Source organism: Cervus elaphus, chromosome 19, assembly GCF_910594005.1.
Source record: "Cervus elaphus chromosome 19, mCerEla1.1, whole genome shotgun sequence".
Lineage (NCBI taxonomy): Eukaryota > Metazoa > Chordata > Mammalia > Artiodactyla > Cervidae > Cervus > Cervus elaphus.
The window spans coordinates 68,748,803-68,769,155 of record NC_057833.1 but is presented as its reverse complement, the minus strand read 5'-3'; the positions used below and the strand labels follow the sequence as shown (position 1 = coordinate 68,769,155).

General features: G+C 43.3%; 1 protein-coding gene across 10 annotated transcripts in view; it reads left to right on the top strand.

The window, feature by feature from the left end:
* The window catches only part of TTC3 (tetratricopeptide repeat domain 3), a 124,734-nt gene extending 106,614 nt beyond the window's left edge, over positions 1-18,120 (top strand). For 9 of the 10 annotated variants that reach the window (XM_043875204.1, XM_043875211.1, XM_043875202.1 and 6 more), the window contains 10 exons: positions 1,075-1,143; positions 1,894-1,990; positions 3,642-3,742; positions 6,055-6,145; positions 6,591-6,692; positions 8,589-8,914; positions 10,799-10,925; positions 11,098-11,232; positions 14,367-14,459; positions 16,609-18,120. In XM_043875204.1, coding sequence (XP_043731139.1) covers positions 1,075-1,143; positions 1,894-1,990; positions 3,642-3,742; positions 6,055-6,145; positions 6,591-6,692; positions 8,589-8,914; positions 10,799-10,925; positions 11,098-11,232; positions 14,367-14,459; positions 16,609-16,683 — 1,216 coding nt within the window. In that variant the 3' untranslated portion in view covers positions 16,684-18,120. The remainder of the gene's footprint in view (positions 1-1,074; positions 1,144-1,893; positions 1,991-3,641; positions 3,743-6,054; positions 6,146-6,590; positions 6,693-8,588; positions 8,915-10,798; positions 10,926-11,097; positions 11,233-14,366; positions 14,460-16,608) is intronic. The other variant, XM_043875206.1, reaches the window with a different exon arrangement.
* The last annotated feature ends 2,233 nt before the right edge of the window (positions 18,121-20,353 follow it).

The window sequence follows — 20,353 nt, the reverse complement described above, 5'->3', positions numbered from 1 at the left end:
GGAGTATTTATATTTTAATTTTTTCATATGTTGAGTTCAGACATACTATCAAACTAGACAAAGTAAATGAGACTGAGACTGTTGATAAGAAAAATATTTTCTGTGCTGTCATAAAAATCATTTGTGCTGAGGAATAATCTTTTTATTGTCTTTTCACTTCATTAGTGTATTTCTTTGCCTTTTTCTGTTGCAGTTTAAAGATAGGCTATAGGCTTCTTTATGCTTTTTGCACTTTCCAAAAAAAGCTAAATTTTAATATTTAGATCTTAAAACTTTTTGGGTCTCTTAGAGAACCACAAAGGTGTATGAGGTTATTTCATTGATTTTTCTACGCTTTAGATCACAGTTAATATTCATTAAGAAATGAATGGTCATGAGGAGCTCATGGTTGGTACAGCGATACACGTCAGCGATAATTGTTGAAGGAAGGCAGAAATTCCATGAAAAGCTACCCAGTATTGAAAACTTAGAGGAACTGTTTTACAAAAGAAGTGAAATGGCATTTAAACTGGTAGTTTGTGGAAACTGGTTTTCAGCCAGTAGAGATGACTAAGAAGTTGTGGAGGAGAGCATGAAAGAGGCAGAACCCTCTTGGTACAGGGCATTACTTATTAAGACTCAAAAATTTATACACTTTGTTTTGAAGAATTATCCTACTGTGTGCATGCATATGTGTGTGTGTGTGTAATTGGACTTTAGGTTCTGTCTTAAAAAATAGAAGGCTGTTTTCATTTTGAGTGAGAACCTGTATTACACTGATGATGACCCAACACCTTATTCCTCTGTCTTATGTTGAACCACCTGGATGGAACTGCTCCTGACAGAGGAATAAGACAGGGTCTGTCCTGCAGACACACGATATAGAATGAAGAAAAGGCGATCTGCCCCCCAGGTGTAGAAGTGAAATTTTTCAAAAAGGAGAAGGACCCAAATTCTTTGCCTATTTAGAAGATACTAGAAATGAGATGTAAAGAAATCAAGAAATGTTTACATGGATGTAGAATTTACTCTGTGAGATTGTGTTTTTAAAAATCTTTGAAAATTGATTGAAACTTGGTGATTATGCTTTTGTAGGTATACCCAGGAAAACGATGGAAAGGAAAAGGCACTTGAATTACTTCTGGATCAGTCCCTTGAAATCAGGCAAATTAAGCTTAAATTTATTTTTACATCTTTCTATATTCTTAATATCAGAGGCACAGTCTAAATACATTTAGACATCCAGATATATTTTTGCTTATATGTTGCTTTTAAATGTTCCTTTTTAAAAACTTGTTTTATTTATATTAATATTTAAATAAATCTATTCTTTAAGTATTTTTATTTTATGATGTTTTCTACTTTAATTTCACATTGTCAGTATAAAAAGTCCTGAATTTAGCATTGTTCATTACTCTTCCTTTGAATTAACCTGGAACTAAAAATGTATTTTAAAAACTTGTGTTGCTTGAAATAACAGTCTCAACTATTATATGGTAGTTCATTGCTCTACAATTAAAGAATTATTAAAGAATGTTTATTATGAACCTATAAAAAGTTTTCCTTTTAATCTTTATTACTGCAAATAATGTTTCTACATACTGGAAGCCAGTATGTAAAATTTATTAACATAATCAGATTAAACTTCACCTAACTTCATAAAAATGGGGGACCCATTTCTCAGCATTCCCACCAAATAGCTTACTTTTAATGTCTCATCTTCCTTTGATCGTTTGCAGAGAGCACATATGAGTCTTGTATTAAATAGCCAAATGTTGGGCAAGAAGTTTCTCTGGAAGATGTTCTGTTATCTGTTTGTGGTGTGACTTCAGAGCTAACGTGACTTCACCCTTTGTGAGCTCACTGGTTGTGTTTTTTTCCAGTAAGTTTTTTTGTTTTCTTTAATATTTGCAGTGATACATTTACAAATGAGAAAATGAAAATAGAAGAGAGTATAAAGAAAGGGAAAGAGCATTATGAAGAGAGTCTTCAAAGGGCTGTGGATGCAGAGGTGAGTCCAGGGTACTCGGTGACTGACGGATACAGCAGGGTGTCATTGTTTACTCTGCATTTAATTACACGAGGCAGGACAACATTGCTGGGAAGTGTGGAGGCTGAGGGGTGTCCTTTCAATCATAATCCTGCCTCCCTGAGACAACCACCCCCTCCTTGCCTATAACTTTTAAATTTTTTAGCTTTATGCTTATCTTACGATAGAGTGTACACCAGGTTTTGTGACCAGCTTTCCTTATTTAACACAATTCAGTCATTTTCAATGCTCTGTACTTTCAATGGCTTCATCATATTTAATCAAGTGATGTACCATGAAGTAGTCAACCATAAAACCTATTTGCCAGTGCTGGAAAAGGAACTTGGAAATAATATACTTACTAAGAATATATAATCTCTTTCCTCCCTCTGGAAGAATATATACTAAAGTCAGTATACAATTTGAAAAACTACTGAGACAAAAATAATTATCTCTGGCTATATTCTATTGAATTCCTGAAACATGGTTGCCTTTGTTTTTCTAATTTGCAACGTAAATGTTATTTATTAGTAAATGTGTCTACAATTATTTTAGAAACATAAGGAAGAGCTTAGCTTATGCAGTCTGTAAACATGGGTCTTTAAAAGAAATGTCAGCCATGCAGCTGCTTTTCTAAAGGAAGGAAGGAAAAGAGTCCCAGTTTTTACTTCTGCTTTGTGGACCCTTTTCCTGCATCTCTGTCCCCAAGTCATTCAGTTCCCATTTTCTACCATTTAGCAAGCAGTTTTGCCTAGTGGGCCCTGGCAAGATTACTGACACCTGAGTTAAAGCAAGGCCAGTCTGCATTTATGCAGTGATTTTCACACAGATGGCCAGTGGCTCGTGTGGAGAGCCAGACTCTAATGTTCTCAACACTTAGCCGTGCTGATCATAACTTAACCTGAGCTGTGCAGTAGCACCCTGTTATGTGCTGGTGCCAGACTCCCACTCGGCAACCATGACTCTGCTTCCCAGGCCTGTCAATTCCGTAGGTGCGGCCTTGACGCTGTTCGGCAGGGTCCTGGCCGTCTGCTTGCCATGGTCAGGACCTTAGATTATGCACACCAGGTAATACTTTCAGGTAACCTAGCTCTGTGCGCCTGTATGGCTTGAGCAGTAAGCCTTGTGGAAAGTTTCATATCTAAGAAAGTATCACTCTAGGAATATAATTTTACTATTACTTTATTATTCTATTTTCAAATCCTGAAGTTTTTTTTAATTAATTAATTTGGGGCTGTGCTGAGTCTTACTTGCTGCATGTGGGCTTTCTCTAGTTGCAGCAAGCAGGGGTGTCTCTTGTTGGGGAACACAGGCTTTGCAAGTTTGGGTTTCAGGAGTTGCAGCACACAGGCTCAGCAGTTGTGGGGCACAGGCCCAGTTGCCCCAAGGCATGTGGAACCTTCACAAAACCCACGGATCAAACCTGTGTCCCCAGCATTGACCATTGGACCACCAGAGAAGTCTGAAAAGTTTTAGTTCAGATTCACTTGAGAGAAATGATAATTAAATTCTGGTCACTCTTCTGATCACATGTCATTTAAGGAGAAACTTGAAAGGGATTTAGAATGTTTGCTTTCACAGCTTGAAAATAGTTTTAGTTTTAAAATGCTTACATTCTCTTATCTAATGGTAGGTATCTGTGCTTGAAAGCTGGAGGGACATGGAAGTGTGTAAGTTACAGACTGTGGAGTCACAAGCTGAAGGGTTTCTCAAGAACCTGAAGCTAATGAGCAGGTACTGTGGTGTCATAGGTGTCTTTCCACAATTGTCATTGAGGAAATAAAGATTAGGGCTGATTTGAGGAAAAATTATATTCAGTTCACTTCAGTCGCTCAGTCGTGTCCAACTCTTTGTGACCCCATGAACTGCACCACGCCAGGCCTCCCTGTCCATCACCAACTCCCGGAGTCTACTCAAACTCATGTCCATTGAGTGGGTGATGCCATCCAACCAGCTCATCCTTTGCCGTCTCCTTCTCCTCCTCCCTTCAGTCTTTCCCAGCATCAGGGTCTTTTCAGATGAGTTAGTTCTTCACATCAGGTGGCCAAAGTATTGGAGTTTCAGCTTCAATATCAGTCCTTCCAGTGAATATTCAGGACTGATTTCCTTTAGGGTGCACTGGTTGGATCTCCTTACAGTCCAAGGGACTTTATTTTTAATAGTTATTATAGTTAATGCATGTTCAGTCATGGGAAAATCAAAGCATATCAACAAAATGATAAATTATCCTAATTCTAAATTGAGTTATAACTAGTTAATTTAGTTGTGGGTAAATTCATTAAGGTTTTGGGAAAAAAAGAAAATTTACATACAGTTTTTCACTAAGTCATACATGTTGGTGGTTTAGTCACTAAGTCATGTCTGACACTCTGTGACCCCATAGTCTGGAAGCCTGCCAGGCTGCTCTGTCCAAGGGATTCTCCCGGCAAGAATACTGGAGTGAGTTGCCATTTCCTTCTCCAGGGGATCTTCCCGACCCAGGAATTGAACCTAGGTCTCCTGCATTGCAGGCAGATTGCTTACTGACTGAGCTAAAAGGGAAGCCCAAGTAGTACATAGGAAACTTCCTTTCATATCAGGGCTCACGTTGCTCCAGCCTCAGTTTAGAAGGTTGAGTAGTCGTCCAGTGTACAACTGTGTCATGGTTTTTTGAATACCACTGTAGTGGGAGAGCTTGGTTGTTTGCACATTTTGCTATTAAAAGCTGCACTGTGGCAGATATCCTTACAGCTAAATTATTAGTGAATAATTTCCACACAATGAATAAATTCCTGGAATGAAGATCACATTTTTGAGGCTTTTCAGCAGTTGCCTTCCATAAGAATAGTTACCTAACAGTCTTACTGGTAGAGTGTGGGAAGGTTTCTTTCAAAGATATTTACGTATGGTCATTTTTTCAACCCTCAATAATCTTTACCTGTTTTTGTTTGTTTTGCTTTCGTTTTGGAATAAGGTTTACCGTGGGAATCCAGAGAGTCTCCTTCAGTCTAGAATTTAGCACTTTTCTATATGGATTTTTGCACATTACTTTTCATCTGGTCCTTTTATCGTATTCCACACACAGGTTTTAACTTTTTAATTCCTAGTGCTTTTTGATTTAAATTTCAAACCCTCAGTGTTGAACCAGAGATTCTACAGGTCATGGAAAAACAGTTTTAATGTACAGTTCTTTTTTTTTTTCCTTCTTTTTTTTAAGATTTAAGTTTTTTTCACATCAGAAAACCTTTCTGATTAAAGATAAACTGGTGTACTGATTTAGATTACAGGACTAATACAGCTGAGGTTGAGACCATGTGGTGTTGAATGGCCAGTGTGCAACACGCCAAGGGCTCCGGATTGTGGTGCATCTGGGAAACAGAGATATCTCAGGCCTCACTATCTAATAGCATTAACTCCTTAGTAAGCCTTGTAGTACACAGGTAGTCTTTCTTAGCAAATCTATGCTAACTCTGCTCATTCCAGCAAAGGGTGGCAAAAGAGGAAAGCCATGAAAGCAGCATTCTGGTTTTTCTTTGAGATGGATTGGTGGTGGATTGGTGGTGGTGTTGATATTCTCAATTTGGAATAGAAAGCTTCTCTGTCACTTTCAGTAGACCAGATTCATGAGGTGCTGAGAAGTTTAATGTAGCCTGTTAGACCACACCCTTTGTTTTACAGTGAAGTAGGGATGAAGGTTTTATTGGAATATATCCAGGCTGCCAACTTTTGGTTTGTTTTTCAATGCAAAGATAGCCTTTGATGTTAAATATGAAGATGTCAACTGACAAGTTGTCTAATCTTCAAATTTGAGGAGAGAAGTTAAGGAGAATATGTGCTCTCTGTCCACCAGTTTTGGGCTTTGGGTTAGATCAGTCGATAATATTTCTTAAAGTGTAGTGACTTTGTAAGATACTCAGTTCTTTAAAAATCGTCTTTTTGTGTGTGTGTGCATGATTATATTTCTTGCATTATCTTTAAATGTTTGTTTTCATTTGTACTTTAGTGCTTTCAATTTTTAAAAGTTTTCAAGTGGACATCAGCAGTTTTATGTTTTTCTCCTCTCTCAGTGATTCGGCAGCGTATCCTGACATGGACTCGGACATACATTCATGGGAATCATTTCTTTCTGATGTTAGAGAAGAAATTGAGAAAGCAAAGGTAAGTTATATGGTATTTTATCGTTCTGTCAAAATCTGTCTGATGGTTATTCTAAAACACGTAGTGTCATACTAAAACTTTCTATTTAGGGCTGTTAAAGACTACATTTTTTTGTTGTAATTAAGAATGTTTCATGAAAGAAATATCTTCTTAACTGTCTTAAACTCAGTCCTTGATTGATAAGATAGCAAAGTTAAGTTTGATAAGGGTTAGAGCATCCTAATTAATAATTAGATTAATATTAGAGTTAATTAGAATTAATAGTTCTAGTTATTTTGAACTTCTTTCCTTGCAAGAAGTAACCTTGCATCTCAGTTACATTTCTTGGGAAATGGTTGAGCATTTGTTATGTATGTATAGTAAGGGGGAAAATAGCATTAATGGACAGTTGTGGTTTTCCTTGGAATTTGTTAGAAAAACTTAACATTTTCCTTTCTACCTACAGTCTCAGTTTGAAGAACAAATTCAGGCAATTAAAAATGGTTCTCAGCTCAGTGAACTTCCGAAAGTGCAGATTTCTGAGCTTTCGTTTCCTGCCTGTAACACAGTGAGTCTGTTACATCTCTATTTTTCTTTTTTGAAGGAAACAGAACCAAAAAGGAGTGAGGCACACTTTCTTTCTTAACTGGCCGAAAGTAGTTTGTTACTATTTTGGGAGTGGGCGTGAGCTGGGTTAATAATTACCTTACTGTTATCATCAGGTACTAGGTGAAGGCCTCATCAGAGTGGCCCTCGTTCACCCCTCACCCCGTGACCCTTCTGTCTATGCATTCAGCCTCAACTAAGGTAGTAGGCTCTGGAGCTGCAGTCAGAAGCTGATCTTGAAAGTGTTTTTCTTCTCAATACTATGCACTCTTAATATTCAAATTTACTGTGGATTCATCTGCAAAAAATTAAAAGATTTAAAACGTTAAAAAGGTTAGCCACCTTGAACTGAGTAGAATATTCTTGAACTGAGTAAAATATTCTATTGAGCACCAGTGTTTTCAAGTTCTTACAGCAGATACAGAGGGGGAAAAGCATTAGATCTCAGTGTTTAACTGTTAATGTTTAATTCTAGTTTATGTGATTTTATAAACACTCAAAAGAACTCTAAACTTTGAAAACCTTGGAACTCTCAGTGTGCCAGGGGCTTGAATAATAAGAACCTAGAAACGGTTTACCTTGGGTCACTTCTCTGCTGGTCGTGCATCGGGTGTTTAGTGGTGATCAGGATTAGACGCGGTCTGTGCCCTCAGAATGCACATGGGTTTGGGAGCAACTTCAAGCCCATGATTATAAGCAAAGTGCGCCAAGAGCATAGAACTCCATGGCAGCAGAAATCGGGGGGAACTAACTTAACCCCAAGGCCTAGGTCTCGACAGAAGCTCCCTTGCTGGAGGTCTCAGTGAGTCAGAGATCTGAAATAGGAGTTCACCAGGCAGAAGGAGTGAGTGAGTGAGTGAGTGTGTGTGTGTGTGTGTATGAGGAGGGCTGTGTGGTGTGATGTTTCAGGGTCAAAACGTTCAGATGGAGGAAACAGCGTATCTGGAGGCTAGAAAAAGAACACCTTTCACAGCGGTGAAAGTTCGCTAGGACAAAGGGGACTATAGGGAAAAGCTTGTGATACCCTACCCCTGGGCCAGAACAAAGGGAGCCTTATTCCGTTAGGTGTCTCCGCAGTGTGGACTTCCCCTCAGGTCCCTGAGTAGCCAGTGTAGGTTTCCAGTTAGGAAATGATGTCAGCCTAACTGCAGTGTGGAGGCCTGGTGGGAGAGGGGCCTGGGTGAGAGATGTGCAGCGGATCGGGTGCAGCTCGCTGTCCCCACCGGGCCCGGTGAGGGAGGCCGCGGGCTGGAGGGAGGGGAGCGGTTTCCAGTGCTCAGGTGGTCAGCTGCAAGCGGTGCTGCCCGTGCAGTCAGGGCTCAGCGTGAGTGTGTTGGGGAGTGGACCACAAATTCAGGCTTGTGTCAGGCGGCGCCAGAGGAAGAGCAGGTGAGGACGCCTGCCCTGCGGCTGCGTTTGCAGACACAGAGTTTGAGTGCCCTTGGCATCACCCGGGGGAGCTGCCTGTTAGGAGGTTAGGATCTCAGGAAGGTATTCTAGACTGGAATCGTTTAAAAAGGGGGCATTATTCACAACAAGCGCTCAGTCACGGAGGCATGAGAGGGTGTAGCCTGGGGTGCAGACTGGGGCTCTGACACCATGAGGAGCCTCAGCCCTTCAGCGTGGACTGCAGAGCTTCGGGCAGAGCCCGGCAGTGTGAAGCCCTGAACAGCTGGTTTTGAGAGAGACAGTTACCAGTGACTTTCCAGTGACTTTTAAGGACAGTAATATTTAATTTGTTATAGTTCAAGTTCTGTGCACTTGAGCGAGCAGGATTCATTATAGTTGTGCTTAATTGTTAGTCTTTGTCCATGGATCTAACTCTTAGTGATCAGCTTTTGTGGTGTGTTCCTCTCAGATTCATCCTAAATTACTTCCTGAGTCTTTAGGCCAGGATGGTCAAGGTCCCTCCACTTCTACAAGTCATGGGACCAGAGACCAGACAGCAGCTCCCGAGGAGTCAAGTCTGGGCTCTGCTGCTGACACCCCAGTGGGGTCGCCCTCCTGCGACCAGAAGGCCACCCAGCTGCCAGGGCGTGAGAGCGCTGGGCCAGAACCACACCCGGTGGCTGATCAGAAGTTACCTGCTGCTCCAGAGCATGCCACCCGTTCAAGCCAGTCCCCGAAGAAGCCGTTCAATAGCATTATTGAGCACCTGTCGGTGGTGTTCCCATGTTACAGCAGGTACGGATCTAAAACGTCAGCAGCGCTGGTAAATGCTTTGTTGAAGTGATGTTTCCTGATCAGATAACAGTTGGGCCAATTACGAGCTGAAGTGGAAAGGACTGTGCAGTTATTTTACTCAGAAGGACAAACACGCATTTGTCTTCCTTTTGTAAACATAAAAGTGAGCATTTTCAAACAGATTAATCCACACTCATCAGAACGCATGGCAATTTGCTAAGATTTTGATGAACTCGGTAACATGCTCCAGTACTAGTTATGGAATCAATAAATGAACTTCAGAACATTAGTTTTGTATCATTTGGGGGGGAGAAATCTCACATATATCAAAGAAGGCAGCAGCAACTTACACTTTGTAGAACAGCCCCTCTGCTTTGTCAGAGGTGTGAGTTGAAGAGACTGAGTAAGGTGTGTGAGCATGTTGTAGAGGGAGGGGTAGGGCGAGCTGATTGACGATGTGTGTCAGTATCTGCTGTGAGCAAAGTGAATCAGCCTTTCACACACATACACCCACTCTTGTCGATGGTTTTCCCTGTAGGTCATTTCAGAGTATTGAGTAGTGCTCCCTGAGCCGTGTAGCAGGTCCTCATTAGTTACCTGCTTTATATATAATAAATAATAATATATAGTAGTGTGTATATGTCAATCCTAATGGCCCGATTTATCCGTCCCCCTTCCCCCCACCAGGTAACCATCAGTTTTTAACACCTGTTTTAACACCTGTGACTCTTTCTGTTTTGTAAGTTCATTTGTACCATTTTTTTTAGTTTCTGCATGTAAGCAATGTCATACGTTTGTCTTTCTCTGGCTGACGTCACTCAGTAGGACAGCCTCGAGGTCCATCCGTGTTGCTGCAGATGGGGAGAGCTGCTTTTAACTAAGTCAGCCAGAGTCATCAATTGGGCACTTCAGTCGTGCTCCTGCATCGACCTCTGACCTCTCTCTCCAGATGGGTCTGAGAGGGCAGACGGACTCCTTGTCTCAGGCCACAGGGAAGGTGAAGTGGAGGGAATGTCTCCCTCCAGTGCAGAAGAGAGGACTCCACATCCAGGAATGATCCTCCGCACCTCCCGTGTTACTTCTGCCTTTGACACAGTATTAGTCTCTACACAGTGGTTAATTACGATTGGCCGGAATTAATGTTTTGCATTTGTCAGTGGAGCCCTGGCCATTTGGAAGTAAGTGTATCTTCTCTGCACATGGACACATTTAGCCTAAGTTTGAGAAGCATTGTTAAGTTCTCTCAATTGCAGTTGCCATGCTAGTTAGTAAAAATAGTCAAGTTGTAATTACCAGAAGTACCTTACAAATAAAATTGTTTGCAGTCCTGTCTAAATTTGGCAGAGTAAACACATGCTTCTTAGGTTTTCTGCAAGTTAAAGCATATGAGGTATTAGTGCTATAGATACCAAGTTCCTGTTGATTAATGATGCTGTCACATCTACTGCTGCCTATGAAAAGTGCAAGAAAACTTTGTTGGTTAGATTTTTAAAGGGAGGAGGTAAAAAGTTTGTTCTTAGAGATTTTATTGATTTCAAGTCATATCCAGTGGTGTCTGACCATTCAGTGATTTTACTTAAGGCTACACTGTGTCCAGGCTCTGAAGAAGGCAGGTTTCTAAGTAAGGAAGGAGATCTGAAATGGATCTGTCAGGTACACTCTTACTTTGAAAACCTATTAAAATAAATATTTTAGGAATAATACTGAAATTTTCAGTGCTTTTTTTTTGGAAGAGTGATTTTGCTGCTTTTACATACTGTTGTTTATAAATGAATTGTGTATTTAATTTCATTTCTTTTCAGCTGCTGGGTTGATACTGGACATAATATTTCTTCACAGTAGAAAACTTTGACTTTGTTTTGACTTCCCCACTTTCCCTTTCAGCACGGAGCTTGCTGGTTTTATTAAAAAAGTTAGAAACAAAAACAAGACCTCTCTGTCTGGATTTAGTATTGACGAGATTGTGCAAAGAGTGACAGAACACATCCTTGATGAAGAGAAAAAGAGAAAGGTCAGTGTTTCATTTAAATTCAATATATACTCCACTTTCTTCCTACTTATTTATAAAACATGAGAATTGTGGGAAAAAATGCTTCCAACAAAAGATGGGGAGCAATGTAGTAGACAGTGCTCACATTTTGGGGTAACTGAACTTGCTTCCCTACTATACATTCTGGCTGCAGCCAAATCCGGGAAAGGACCGGAGGCCGCCTGCGCCCAGCTCTGCTGTTCCTGTGCCCAGGGCCGCCCAGGACCCGCCCTCCGTGCCGGTCAGAGTACCACCTGAAACCGAGGGGGCGCAGCCCAAGGACGTCCCTGTGAGTGCTGTGTGCATGACCGTGGGGTTCCCTCTGTTCTGACGAAGAACGGGAAGAAAGCAGCTGTTAGTCCATGACGTAGCCTCATGGTTTTCATTTCTCGATGGACTTTGAGCTTTGATTAGAAGCCACGTTTAGGTGACGTGAGTGTTTGGTTAGAGGAGCCGGTGACTAGCGAGTTTCTCCGCACCGTTGTGGGGACTTCAGGACCCCTGCATGTGGGAACAAGAGGCGCAGTGGCCCCACCATGGACACGGGGCCTGTAGACAGTCAGATGCATCCCTCACATCAAGTGTGAATAGTTGGCAGAATTGATTTTTACCCAGTTTTTTTCTATGCGACCATAGGCTTTAGAATCACACAAGCTTGGTCTCATCACCAGTAATACTGTGAGCTTGGATCATATCTGCTTGTTGGGGTTCTTGTCTGGATGAAGTGCTGTGGTGGGGTTAGCAGAGTCACACGCTGTTCTCAGAACAGACTGGCTGCTTCCCTCCCCTTCCCCTCAGGTGCCTGGGGAGGGGGGGACATGCTGAAATGGGCTGAGGTTGCTTTTATTTGATATACTGATTTAAATTGTTTATTGTCCTTTTAAACAATGAGAATGTTAGTTACATAGAACTTTCTGTAAAGTACCATTATATCTGTGATCTCAGTTGATAAGGTATTATAACTGTCTTTATGAATGAGGAAACCAAGGCACCGATGACTCATGCTTCTGGCCGGCGTTCCTTCCTTTGATTTGCGTTTGTGGCGTATAATTCCCTGTCCTCACCCACACGGACTTCACACGCTGGGGACTATGCAGTAGGCACTGAACATGTGGTTGATAGGGAGGCGGTCCCCTGGGTGGCTCCCAGCCGTGGGCTCCTGGTGGAATTCTGGTGTAGATCCCGTCTTCCCCTCCTATCCAACTTCAGGTGAAAGTAAAATGAGAAGAGCTGCAGGCAGAGTGGAGTCGACAGTGCGGGACTGCACAGAGAGTGCTGGTTCGCCGACCTGACCCAGGCCCTGCCTCCTTCTGTGAACTTGTTTTTGTCCCTCCCATACATTTTCATTTTCCACACAAATCTACGAGATTTTCCTCGTCACATACACTTGGGTGCCAGAGGGTACCCACCCCATTGAGAAAGCTTGTATCGTGCAGAGCATTCCTGCCAAGCCTGGCTGCAGTCCACTCTCTCTCAGGGGTGTTCCAGCTGGTCATGTGCTCTGTGGTCCAACAACCAGACCATTTTGTTAGCATTCTCACTGATTTGTGTGTGAGTGTGTGTGTGCGCATACACACACTCGCACACTTATTGGCCACCCCAAGATGGACCATGATCACCTTTTGAGGTGAGATTACTTTCTGCTTCACGGTTCATGGTAATAAAGATGTGAAAGCTGACTTATAAGAAAAATATGTATTGAAACCAGGACTTAATTTGCTAATCATAGGGTTGTTTTTGTTTTTTTTTTTTTAAGTAACAGTGTTTTGTATTTTTAACCGCAAAAGTAATGTGGTTCTTAGTAGAAGGTCCGAATAAAAAGAACATATAAATAAACCCAAAACCCACCCTCTAAGGGTAACCAGTATTATATTGGTATGCGTTTTTTTCTAAACTCTTTTGTATCTGTGTGTATATGTGAATTTGACTTCCCTAGTGTCTCAGACGGTAAAAGCGTCTGCCTACAATGCGGAAGACCTGGGTTTGATCCCTGGGTCAGGAAGATCCCCTGGAGAAGGAAATGGCAACCCACTCCACTACTCTTGCCTGGGAAATCCCATGGATGGAGGAACCTGGTAGGCTACAGTCCATGGGGTCGCAAAGAGTCGGACACAACTGAGCGATTTCACTACTACCATGTACATATATTTGTGTTCTTTTTACTTTTTCTCTTAGAAATACATTGTGCCGAATTTGTCATGTTGGGAAGTAATAACCGTGTGTTTTTCTAAACTTCATGCTGTGCAGTCGTGTCCGACTCCCTGCGACCCTGTGGACTGCAGCTCCCCAGGCTCCTCTGTCCATAGGGGAGTCTCCAGGCAAGAATACTGGAGTGGGTTGCCATGGTTGCACATGCAACCATCCAGGGGATCTTCCTAACCCAGGGATTGAACACAAGCCTCCTGCATTGCAGGTGGATTCTTTACCGACCGAGCCACCTTGCAGAGGCCTTGACCTGCCATTTCCCACAGAGCTGTTGCCTCCAATTCTCCAAGACCCTTCCCTGGGAGCCATGGAGGGGAGGGGAGGGGAGTGAGATCGCGTCTGTCCCACTGCTGCCCAGTGCCCGGTGGTGGCTGCAGTGTCCTGAGAGGGACAGAAAACCCTGTTCAGTAGATTCACAGCCTTTAGGCGCTGCCCCGACCCTACTCTCTGACCGTCACCCGCTGCCGGGGCTGCAGCGGGGCTGGGAGCCCTCCTACTCACCTGTGTCCCCGCGCCCGCACAGTCCCTGACAAGGGTGTTGCTGAATGAGCCATCAGTTTAATTTATGCAAGTAATCCACATTCATAGAAACTTTAGAAAAATTGCAAAGAAAAAGTTAAATCTCTCAACCCAAAGTAGCCAGTCACCATCATTAACATTTTATATCTTCCCAGATTCTTTTCTAGGCATCTCTATATACAGACATTCTCTCTATGTTTAAAACCTTAAATTATATAATCATATGATACCTACTGTTTTGTAGTCTACTTTTATTCAGAGAGCTTTTGGTACCAGCTTTCTGTACCAAGGATTATGGAATTCTGTCAGGATTTTAATCAGCCCCACCATAATCCATAGTGTAGAGGTGTCATAATTTGTTACTGTCTCCAGCTGTTAGATAATTAAATGAATAGTTAATTTGTAATATGCAGCTAGTACCATACTTTAAGTATGGGATGGGATAAATAGATATTTGTAGTATTTTAACTGGAAGTGAGTTAACTGTATAAATCACGTTTGTTTGTTTTTTTAAAATCATGTTTTTTATCCGAGAAAATAAAAACTTTGTTTTTTCCTAAGAAATGTTATTCAAAAATAAGTTGTTCCCTCAATCTGCTTAACTATAATTGAGAATACTGTGCACCTTGTGCTGCAAACGTTTTGGAAAGCCGGTTGTAGGAGGAGTTCTTCATTTCTGGGATACATTTGTTTCCACAGGTGTCCTGTGCAAATTCCTGCGAAATCTGCCGAGAAGTATTCAAGTCCAAAAACGTGCGTGAGCTGCAGTGTGGGCACAGGTTTCACAAAGGGGTAAGAGTTCTCTGTGGCTGTTTTCATGTCACGCGTTCTGACTGTGGAGCATTTAGAAAAGAGAAAGGGACTTTACCCCCCAGGTTTCAGCCCTTGCATTTTCCAAGCAAATCCCAAACGTGCTCGTGTCGGTGGTCTCCCTCCCAGAGACTGTGCTGTGGGGAGGGGAGTGGCCTTCAGCCTCTGGTGCGCTCTGCACGGTCCTCTCTGTGTCGGGTAGAGAGGAGCACTTGGCTCTATCAGTTGCTAAAATTCAATGAGTGTGATTTCGTTAAAAGCTCTGCTTTCTCAAGCAGATAGATGGTGAAATAGCTTGTCGGTTTAGTGCAGTGTGTGAAGTAAGTTTAACATGTAACATTTTAGAGAGGAGAAGGGAAGCCTGACAGGCTCCGCTGTGCCTGGGGGACTCTGGCTATGCCCTCCCGAGATGGGTGTTAGCTGTCCTGGGGTTTGGGTGCTGTGAGCACTCGACCTGCACCCCTGCTGCTGGATGAGAGCCGGTCCTGTCTCTGCTCTGTGAGTGTGTGAATCCCTGAGAGAAGGGGCACACGCTCTGTGTGTGCATGTGCGTGTGCATGCGTGCACTCAGTCGTGTCTGACTCCTTGTGACCCCATGGGCTGTAGCCCACCAGGCTCCTCTGTCCATGAATTCTTCAGGCCAGAATACTGGAGGGGGTTGCTATGCCCTGCTCCAGGGGATCTTCTCGACCCACGTCTCTTGAGTCTCCTGCAGTGGCAGGCAGGTTCTTTACCACTTGTGCCACCGAAGAGTCCAGACAGACTGCAGTCTCTCATGTGACCTTCCTGGGTGGGGGTGTCCTGCCTGGGCTCTGAACTTACCACCCGCTCAGCTCCCTAGCGGCAGCAGGCGAGCCAGGAGCAGCTTGGGAGCACGCTGTGTAGATAGGCTCCAGTGAGGCTGTGTGTGTGCAGACTGGGGAGGGACAAGGAACAAGACGGGGCAGATGGGAGGAGTCCAAGGGCCCGGAAAGAGTCAGCCTCCAGCCGTCAGGGCAGCTGAAGCACAGACTGTACTGGAGCAGAGCGGGAAGGGGAGGTGCAGTCAGGCCCCGAGTCTTCACGGTCACGTTCTGAGGTTCGATTCCTTGTTCCTGGGGCTTGGTCCAGACCTCTGCCCTGAGCAGGCTCTGGTGTCCTTGAGTGTCGAGTGGCCCAAGGTCCCCCTGGACGTCACGGGTGATAGCTTACGGTGAACAGGGTTGGATTCGTGACCTCCGGAGGAGAGAATTTCGCTTCCAGGCCAGAGATGAGGCTGATCACTCAGAGCTTTTGTGTAGCAGAGTTTTATTACAGTGAAAAGGGACACAGAAAGCTTCTGACATAGACCTCCGAAGGGGCAGAGTGCCCCACTCATCAGTCTTAGCAAGGCCTTATATACTTTGTCAGTTGGTTACTAATAGTAGAAAGGTCTTACCAGACCCACTCCCACAGCATACCTCTTAAGATAACAAGTTTAGTCAGAAGGTTCTTGTTAAGAAAGAGAAACATGTCTTCAAACAAGATACAGTGTTGTTACATAATCATTAGTACAGAGCTTAAGGAAAAACAAAGGGCTTCCCTGATATATAGCTCAGTTGGTAAAGAATCTGCCTGCAATGCAGGAGACTGCAGTTTGATTCCTGGGTCGGGAAGATCCACTGGAGAAGGGATAGGCTACCCACTCCAGTATTCCTGGGCTTCCCTGGTGGCTCAGCTGGTAAAGAATCCTCCTGCAATGTGGGAGATCTGGGTTCGATCCTGGATTGGGAAGATCCCCTGGAGACAGGAAAGACTACCCACTCCAGTACTCTGGCCTGGAGAATTCCATGGACCATATAGTCCATGGGGTTGCAAAGAGTCGGACACGACAGCAACTTTCGCTCTCACTTTTAAGGAAAAACATACCCTGAGCAAGATGACTTGTAAATGTAATCATTAGCTCTGGGCTTAAAAAACATCTTATAAGATGAAGGAATGTAAACAAACAAAAAACACCCTCCCTTTCTCCTCCTCGAGGGCCCCAGACTCCTTAACCTGCCTAAGAGAGTCACTCTCACAGTGAAGTTGCCGTGTGTGCCGAGGCGAGTGGTCAGGAGAGCTAGGCCCCCAAGCTCCCAGAGGGCCGGCTGATTGTCTTCTCTGATTTCAGTGCTTCAAGCAGCGGCTGAAGAGCCAGCGCACCTGCCCAGCCTGCCTGGGTCACACCCTCCTGGCAGAGGAGTAGCTGCCCTGCTGGAGGAGGCCTGCCTGCTGCTCTTGGCTGCTACAGTTCACGCTGCAGATACTCTGCTTGTTGAGTTGGAAGACTAGCAGTGTACTCCCTTTGGTATCAGAAGCAGACGCCTGAAGCTTCTTTGCACTGTGTGTTGCAGTGTTAATAAACGGAACTCTTTAATACAGCTGAGAGTAAGTAATTTCCCAGCTCTGACTAGTCATAGAGTAATCACCAAGTGGTGGCTGATAAAATCACATGTAACCGCTTCCTTCTGTGGTTGGGGATGCTGCAGAGGCGCGCTCTGAGATGGAAGGAAAAGACGGTGAGCGCCTCAAAGCAGGACTCGACTATTAGCATCCTTGACCTGCTAAAGTGCCCACAGGAAAAGGTTTTTGAGATCGGTATTCCCGAACTTAGCCTACCTTTTTCCTCAAAGGTTCTGCACTTTAAAAAAAGAGCTTAAGCAGACCACATTTTAATAGGTTGTAATGTTAATATTAGGTGATTTCAGACCAGAAGATTCAACTCTCCTGTTCATGTGATTTCTCATTTCATTATTTTTTCTCCCCAGTAGATTTGTAAGTGCTTGTTTTTCATCTTTCAAAGACATAATGATTTTTGAAAATCAGTTACAAGACCCTTACTAGCATCAGCCAAGACTTTTTAACCCCTGAAGTCGAGGCTCACTTGTCATCATCCCACCCCCAGGTCTGGAGCGGACTCTGTTTGAATACCTTACTGTTCTCCTTAGTGACCTTTGTCACCCTCTCTGAGTTAGACAACAAGCGCTGGGGTATCTCTGTCTGGCATACAGCGGCAGCGGAGGGAAACAGTCACCATCATTCCCTTTCCTTACCCCACCGCCAAAAAGAGACACTTGTGTAATTAGACAGTCCTGAGATGCTTCTGTTACAGTCGTTCACGTTTGACATTTGTGTAGAGTAATGCATGCACTCGTGTACTGTAGCCTGAGAACAAAACTGCAGCTGCTTTAGAGAAACTGCTTATCTTCAGTGACTTATAGACAGCAGTAGACATAGAACCGTGAATTCTGGGCACATTCCGTCTCTCTCAAACCGGAAGGATCAAATAGTGTTTTCCCACGTGTTCTCCGTTTCCCTCAGAAGCTCAAGTCCCAGGTTCACGCGCTGACGCAGTCTCCTCCGTCTGCTTTGCTTCTCTCTCGGTTTTGACGTCTTAGTGACTTGGTGCATTGACGATCATTCCATATTTTGAAGCAGGTCCCTAAAACATTGTCTGCATGTTCAGAATAACTGAGGACTTGCAGATATGAAGGTACACAGGGACCCGTGTGTAGCAGCAGGCGCAGCAGGAAAGGAGAACAGCTGGAGAGTGAGAGGGTGTGTTCGTGCATAACCTCAAACTGTTACTTGTGAACATGCCTTACACGTGTCCTGTGTCGAAATAAAGAGCGTTCTAAAATAATAGCCGTGTTATCCATTCTTTGTCTAATTTAAAGCATTCTACTTGAAAATTCAAGACATATATTACGCTACCAATTTAAAAGGTGATTTGTTAGTAACACATATATATGGAATTTAGAAAGATGGTAACGACAACCCTATATGCAAAACAGAAAAAGAGACAGAAGTACAGAACAGACTTTTGAACTCTGTGGGAGAAGGTGAGGGTGGGATGTTTCGAAAGAACAGCATGTATATTATCTATGGTGAAACAGATCACCAGCCCAGGTGGGATGCATGAGACAAGTGCTCGGGCCTGGTGCACTGGGAAGACCCAGAGGAATCGGGTGGAGAGGGAGATGGGAGGGGGGATCGGGATGGGGAATACGTGTAAATCTATGGCTGATTCATGTCAATGTATGACAAAACCCACTGAAAAAAAATAAATTAATTAAAAAAATGTGATTCGTTTGGACAGAAGAGCCACTGTACGTTTGAGGAGTCTAACCAAGAGTTCCAAAGACATTTTCAAAACTGGATCAAAGCATCCTTTTGCTTAATTTTAAGTAGAGGTTGCTAAACTCAAGTTCACAAGATTGGCTGTTGAAATCTGTGAATGGAAAGACTAGACAGGATAGAGTTAACTTTTTCAGGCTAGGATGAGAGGTTTTTAGGCGAATATGTATGAGAGTGTCAAAGTTAACCAGATTGCATTTCTCACTGTTAATCTTTGTGAGGCACTTGCAGAGGGTTAGCAGGCTGCTGGTTCACACCAAAATGACCTTGATACACGGTCCTGTCCCAGACCCTGTGGCGTGGACCAGATACGCCCGTGGATCATTTAGTTTAGACCAGATTTTAGGGACCTTTTGGTCCTTGTGGGTACAGGGCTACTGAGGCTGATGAGAAATGGCTCCCTGATAGAGGACCTTATAGTATGCTGAGCACTAAGAGACGATCCAGGAGAGCCAGTGTTATCAGTCTCTGCCTTCAATCTGATAGCGTTTAATTTAGAATAGTCTATAACTTTAAGCAGTGACTATTCCTAAGAGTTTGGGTTATTTTCCCTGTTGAAAAGTTTATGCTATACATAAAGCATAATCCAATACAAAATTGAAATGTTACCCTAGCATTGCAAAACATTACCACCTTTTAAAAATTTTAATTAGAGGATAATTATATTGTGATGGTTCTTGCTATATGTTACTATATTTTTAAGGTAATTTCAAAGACTGTAGAAGCAGGTGGGCCAAGTGATCACAACATAAGACAGAAGCAGTGAAATAATTTTAGGTAGCTTTTCAGTCAGATGATGCTCTCTGGAGAAACGGATTAAAGAAAACAGGTAAAAGAGATAATAGCAAACGTGGAAATTCCTTTCATCATCATGTGAAGTACTTGCTGATGTGACTGATAAAAAGCAAAGACAGTGAAGCAGACGGGAAGGCTTGTCAGAATGAGGACCAAAAACATCTCCAACGTAACCTTTCTTGAAAGAAACAGGAACCACTTTTCAGGCGTTTTAATTTTAATCAAACTTAATAAATGTTAATCATAAAACCTTATTCAAAGAATAATTTTAAGAAGAATGCATCATCATAGCTAATCCCCTTTTCCTCTTCACCCTGACGTGATCTGCTTAGAGGGCATGCCCACATTCATGTAGCCATATACCTTCCGTGCCATGCTGAGAAGGTAGGCGTACCTGGATGCCAGTGAAAACAGATATGTACTGAGTACCTACTGCGTGCTAGGCCCTGGGCTCAGCATCCTGAACGGCAGTGAAGGAGGGACACGGACTCCACAAAACTTGTTTTCAGTTACAGACAGTAAACAAATTCAGAATGTAGCTTGGTGCCAAGGAGGACTTTAAAGAAGTATCAAGGAAGGTGTACAGATGAATAATAAAATCCTCATAAAGTGGTTAGCACAGTGCCTAGCACATGAACCTGTGACAAAGAGGATCTAGTAATTATTACTCCAGTCAGGGTTTGGAAGTTGGACAGGGAGAGCACTTGGTGGTCTTGTGTAAGAAAAGTTTCATTAAATTTTGTTGTTCAGTTGCTAAGTCTTGTCTGTCTCTACAACCCCATGGACTGCATGTAGCACACCGGGCTTCCCGGTCCCTCACTCTCTCGGAGTTTACTCAGGCTCATGTCCATTGAGTCAGTGATGCCATCCAACCATCTCATCCTCTGTTGCCCTCTTCTCGTCCTGCCCTCAATCTTTCCCAGCATCAGGGTCTTTTCCAATGA